The sequence below is a fragment of the Falco peregrinus genome, chromosome 11 (genome assembly GCF_023634155.1).
Source record: "Falco peregrinus isolate bFalPer1 chromosome 11, bFalPer1.pri, whole genome shotgun sequence".
In the NCBI taxonomy this organism is placed as follows: domain Eukaryota; kingdom Metazoa; phylum Chordata; class Aves; order Falconiformes; family Falconidae; genus Falco; species Falco peregrinus.
The window spans coordinates 6,463,235-6,469,234 of NC_073731.1; the positions used below are offsets into that span (position 1 = coordinate 6,463,235).

General features: G+C 40.4%; 1 protein-coding gene across 3 annotated transcripts in view; it reads left to right on the top strand.

Annotated features, from left to right (window-relative positions):
* Positions 1 to 5,740, top strand: part of SNAP25 (synaptosome associated protein 25) — a 66,171-nt gene extending 60,431 nt beyond the window's left edge. For all 3 annotated transcript variants that reach the window (XM_005238598.4, XM_027788424.2, XM_005238597.4), the window contains 2 exons: positions 24 to 168; positions 4,422 to 5,740. In XM_005238598.4, the coding sequence (XP_005238655.1) occupies positions 24 to 168; positions 4,422 to 4,490 (214 nt within the window). In that variant the 3' untranslated portion in view covers positions 4,491 to 5,740. The remainder of the gene's footprint in view (positions 1 to 23; positions 169 to 4,421) is intronic.
* The last annotated feature ends 260 nt before the right edge of the window (positions 5,741 to 6,000 follow it).

Sequence of the window (6,000 nt, forward strand, 5' to 3'; positions counted from 1 at the left end):
AAGAACTGGTTTTTTGCTCCCAGGGTAACAAATGATGCCCGGGAAAATGAAATGGATGAGAACCTCGAGCAGGTCAGTGGCATCATTGGCAACTTACGTCACATGGCCCTGGACATGGGCAACGAGATCGACACACAGAACCGCCAGATTGACAGGATCATGGAGAAGGTAAGAACTGACATTTCTAAGAGGACCAAAAAGGGGCTGTTTTTCCTCTTCTGCAGGCACAGGCTGTGCACGCTGCTGTTTGTCTTCAGTTTGGAGAAGGACAAGGGACAGAAATAGCTGCTAGAGCTCTTCTCTCTTCTCCCTCTAAATCCTTGGGCCAAAGCAGAGCTCTCTGCTGTGGATCTTCAGTAACCTCCAGTGAAACCACAATGTTGTGCTTGCCAGATAACAGCTGGCAAAGGGACCTCTTAGCATGAATTGAGGCTCCTTCTGCAACAGCTTTGTGAAAGGAGAAGTGCCCTGAGCTAGGCAGAACTGTGGGGCCTGGGTCTGAACACCCCCACACTTCCTGGCAAGTTTTAAACTTTCCTGGACTTTCCCTTCCCTTGGAAACTCCATAAGCAATTCAGAATTGGATCACCTGTTTGGAGGACCAGTCCCCAAAAGAGGATGGGGATTTATTAAGCAAGACTTTGCCATATGGTAACAGTTCAGCCAGTCTTGTCATACTGCCTGCTTATAATCACATTAGGACAGAGATCTGCCAGCAATCTTGGGGTGTGTGTGTGTGTGTGTGTGTGCGGAGAATGGGAGGTGGGGGAGAGAGAGAGAAGGAGAGATATGTGCATATATATCTATATAAAATCCTGGGCTCTACATGGCCCCTGTGAAATACAAAAACTCAGCAGTACTACAAAACCACCATTTAAAAAGGCAAGAGAGCACCATTCCAGTGCCAGACCTGCATTGCAGATTTCTCAAGCAGACAGCAGCATCCTTCAAACCTGGCTGGGAACTCACTGCCATCCTCAGATCCCAAGATCTGCAAGCCATCTGCATTTGTACTGGCAGAGCTCCAGGCACAGGCACAGCCAGGCTGAAGTGACATAAGAGGCTAGATCTTCATCTGGTGTAAAATCAATACAACACTCGACTTCCGCTGAGATTTACACAACCTGAGGATCTAACCCAAGGACTTACATGTGCTACTTAGAGTTAATTCTGACCTTAAGTGGTAGAGCTTGTACTCTTGAGCCTTCTTACACGTGCAAGCCTTCTCACACAAGCACGATGCCCACGCCTATTTTTCACGTCAATTAACTACATCAGAGCCTAGTGAAAAAAATAAAGAAAATACTGCACTGAGGGACTCACTCAGATAGCTTTCCTTATTGGAGTTTGATTACAGAGAGAACTGAGCAGAGTATACATTGTCTTCAAGGTGGGAAGTTCATCTCTGACAGACAGACAGTTACATAACACAGCAGAGCACATGGCTCTGCATCTGTCAAAAGTTTTGGTTTATAAAGCTGCATCTGTTAGTTTGACTGTATTGAAAAATGCACAATATTACTGTGATGCCATTCTGCAGCATTTCATATTTCTGGGAAAAATAGGAGTGGGGTGGGTGGGGGTTACTGCTGTTATTTATATGAAAGGCACTAGAAAGCAGCATATCTATCTACATCGTGAGAAGGGACTGGGAGATTATACAGCCTACATCATAACTACTTGTAAATAAGAAGTCTAGGACATGCACTATTTTCTCAGAGAAAGTATGAGGACATGCACTATTACATGTTACCAGTCACCCTACAGATGACATAACACAGTGGCAGGAGACACTGTGGATGTGGATGGAAATGAGCTGTGTCCTACCTGTGCCTGCAGGATACTATCACAGACTACAGCAAGCCTAACAAGTCACTGTCCTCCTATCTGTTCAGGCTTGCAAACTTCTGGGTTTTGAGGCACGTGGGCCAAATCTCTAGGCAGTGCATGTGGAGAGTAGCTGGCTAACTGAGGGACTGGCCTTCCACATCTATGCAGTCCTCTTATGGAGTTAGGCATTTCATACAGCAATGGAAAAACAACATCGCAAGCTAATGTGATTCATTAAATCCAGCCTCACAGGAAGGCCTTGTCAGGCAAAGCTCCTGGCTAAGGAACAGTGACACATTCCTGAAAGATGGACTTGCAGTGTAGTCAGAGGAATCATCATGAAAGCAGCATAAAAGACAGTCTTCAGTCTTGGTGAAAATCTGCCAAATTTCTCAGAGTAAGGGCACATAGTAATGAGATACTAGAAAAAAACTCAATATATTAGAAAAACCGTCTATAAAAGACAGAAATGATGGTTAGCCAGATAGTACTGAAACCACAAATGCATACACATCCATTTTACAATGAAATATGCCAACAGACCATTGTCCCTAGCTGGCAGTGGGCACACAGCATTGCTGGAGTTGCTTACTTTTCCTGACCAGCTGGAGCACTGTACTTTTGCTCCATTATGGTCATTAGAATGACCCTTGGCTGGCACACTTTGCGAAAGAGGGGGTGCATCACAAAGGTAACCAAAATGCTTCTAAAGCATATATGTTAAACTGGAGCAATTCTACAGTGCAGAGATGTAACCTGATCTAGGCATAGTAATCAGGACAGCAATGAATAAAAGCCTGTATCCTTCCCTCAGATCAGAGAGAAAGGAACAAAAAGTAAAATAATGATGGGATGAGTGGGTTACATGGTCCGGACATCACCACCAGAAGACCCTGGCCCCAAAATGAGCCATAAATAGGAGGCTGGGAAGAAAGTAGTTCAAAGTGTTCTGTCTTGATCTAAGTGGGAAGATCTGCACAAAGACTCCCCTTGACTTTGATGCAATGTCATCCACCATCATTAGACCTTAGTATTTCTATTTAGGAACATAATGTTTCATCAATATTCAATGAATATTCGTGTATTTCATGGCAAATGTAACTTCTTCCAAAACCATGATCTTATCTTTTAGGTAGTCTTCATTAGGTAAAAGCATATGAAACCATAATGTGGTAGACAAAGTCAAACTTATAGCTAAAACAAAGACGTATGGCTTATAATGAGTGGTTATACTGATCCACGCTTGTTGAGGATCTGGCACATGCTACTGTACTAAAAATACATGTCTACATAGCATTTGCCAAAACAATTATGGAGAAAAGCCCAAGATATTTAAGAATGATTTATTGCACATCAGTAAAACAAATTTTAAAAGATTTTTAAATGTATGTGGGAAAGTCACTTCACCATTCTGTCTTTGCAAATTGGAGATTTAAAATAAATCTGTACAATTTGGATACACCCCAGAGATGTGGGAACAATCATCGAAGCTAACAAAATAACAAAACAGAGACATCAACCACTGAAAAGAGTTTACTATTTGAGTTCATGCTTTTAAAGCAGTAACACATCTCTCACCTTTCCCACAGGTCTGACTTTAAAAATTGAAACCATTTTCTATCTAGTCCCTCTGCTAGCATAAGTTGGCATAGCAACACAGGCTTGAATGGAGCTTTGTCAGTTCTTTGTCAGCATCTTTAGTCTCCAAAACTAACTTCTGCAGAGCTACAGAAACCCATGGTCAAAGTTTTTTCCCACCCAAAGAGAGCTCCTAAACCTCCCAAGTGGTGGTGTTTTATTAATGGAATTTTATATTCACAGCAAGTGTTACCCCATGGAAGACAGTGAAGTTAACAGTTGAGCCTATGCTGGACTACATTCCATTTTGGTTGATTCAAATAACAGTAGAAACCCTGCTTTTTCTTAATTCCTGTTTATGCTGCTGCCCAATAAGAGAGGTTACTCTTCCCTTCTAACTACACTGTTGAACTTTGTTGAGAGAAAGGAATAATGGCATCACTCCTACCTTATTCCCTTCCTTTCATGTGCAGAGCAAAGAAATCCAGACTGATGTATTTTGCAATAAATTTATCTTTGCCAGCATTCCCTACATCAGATCATCTAGCTTTGCTGCTTCAGCAATTCTCAAAAGTCTATTTAATTTTGACTGCATGCCTCATGATCTAAATTAGAACACGCCCAGATCCACTGAATCTGACAGAGCACTGAAGCTTTTCACCAGTGAAATCCACACGTACCTCATCCGTTCTTATCCTGCCATCCACTACCACCAATACTGCTAGCACTATCAATAGCACCAGCTACAGATCTGGCACAGCATTTACGAGAGTTCAGTGAAGCTGAATACAAACATAAAAGCTCTGCTCAAAGGCTACCTGAAGTGTCACAAAACCAGCAGAGGTGCAATTTCCTTTTGGGTCCCTAATGCCAGTACAAAAAACAGCTCTCCGGAACTTTCAAGCTGCTTCTTTTCCCTGACCTAGCCAAAACTAGAGAATTGTCCATAAAGCACTGTAGGTGTTCTCTTTCTGCCCTGTATTCATCTGTTTTTTTCCTTTGTGTTTCCCTAGGCTGATTCCAACAAAACCAGGATTGATGAAGCCAACCAGCGTGCAACAAAGATGCTGGGCAGTGGTTAAATGCAGCAAAGTGCATTTCCTTTTATCACTGTCCGACAGGGCAGTACCTTCATGCTTTTATCATGGTATTTATCTACTAGGTTTGCACACATGCACATATCAGCCCCATTGTAAATGTTGTCCTGTGTAGTTCGTCAGCTCTCCAAAAATGATACTTGTAATTATTTTTTTCTAGATATCTTTCTTTCCAAAGGTTGTACATAGTGCTGATTTGATGGCTATAGCTCACTATGATGATTTTTGGGATTTTTTCTTTCCTTGTTTCTGTTTTGGGTTCCTTTCCTTTTTTCCCTCTCCTCTCTTTTTTTTTTTTAATCATGTTTGCTGAATGACAACACTGTTGGAATGCTAAACGTGCTGTTAACCTTTAAATATACAGTATTGTTCTTGTAAAACTGTGACATTCCACAGAGCTACTGCCATGCTCCTGTCTTTGGGTATCATGATGTTTAAGCACTTGAACCTGCTGTCTTCAGTTCTTCATAGCCATTATCTGTTGTTATGATTTCATAATTAGACAATGTGGAATTATATTACTATAACAAGCATTGCACTAAAAAGTGATGTGATTTATGCATTTATGCATGAGGAATAAATAGACTTTTAGACTCCTACTTAAACAAGAATTTTCCCATGGCAGTAGCACACCAACAATGACAACAAAAGCATGCTCAGTATTCGGACTCTTTTGGGAATATGTTATACCAGCAAGTTCGCAGTTGTGCCACTTTTTTCTTGTTGATATATATATATATAGTTATTAATCATGATAATTTTTTTTAATTATGAAAAAAAGAGGGATTTGGCACTCACCATTTAGCCATTGCCAGCAAAATAAAAGCTTGGCTGAAAATATGTCAAAGACAAAAAGAAATAAGTGTAATATATTGGGTTTGTCTGCTGCTTTTGAAGACTATCTTTTGGAGGAAACGACTACCATATGAAATGGTGCAAAGAAATGTAATTTTTATAAGGCTCTCTCTTACTAGTCGCTATCCCCATGTGGTTTGTTATCAGTACAGTTCTCTGTTGCTTACCTAGAGCTATGCACACCAAATCGCTGAGATGTTTAGTAGCTGACTTAATTAAAAAATAATAAAAAAACCTAAATGAATGAACTCTAGATAAACTGTGAGATAAATATCATTTACAGCATGTAATATGAAATTCCTTATGTCTCCTGTCAGTTTGTGAAGTGATTGACATTTTGTAGCTAGTTTAAAAATTATTAAAAATTCTAGATCTCAGAATCCATGCTTGCTTTATCCATTTGTGCCCTATGTGTCAGTGACAACTAGTTATTTGCCTCTAACCTGGGAAAAGGAGAAGTGCAAAGCCTGAAGACTCCTTACACACTAGTTCTGTATCACACATAAGAAACTAAAACATTTCTGTTTGCAGTACTGTATAAAAGTAACTACTCTAAAAATAGCATTTTATGCTCAGTACATTCCAAGTGAATATTATTTTCAATAACCTGGTTTAGATTGCCAAACGCTGAATCAAATTA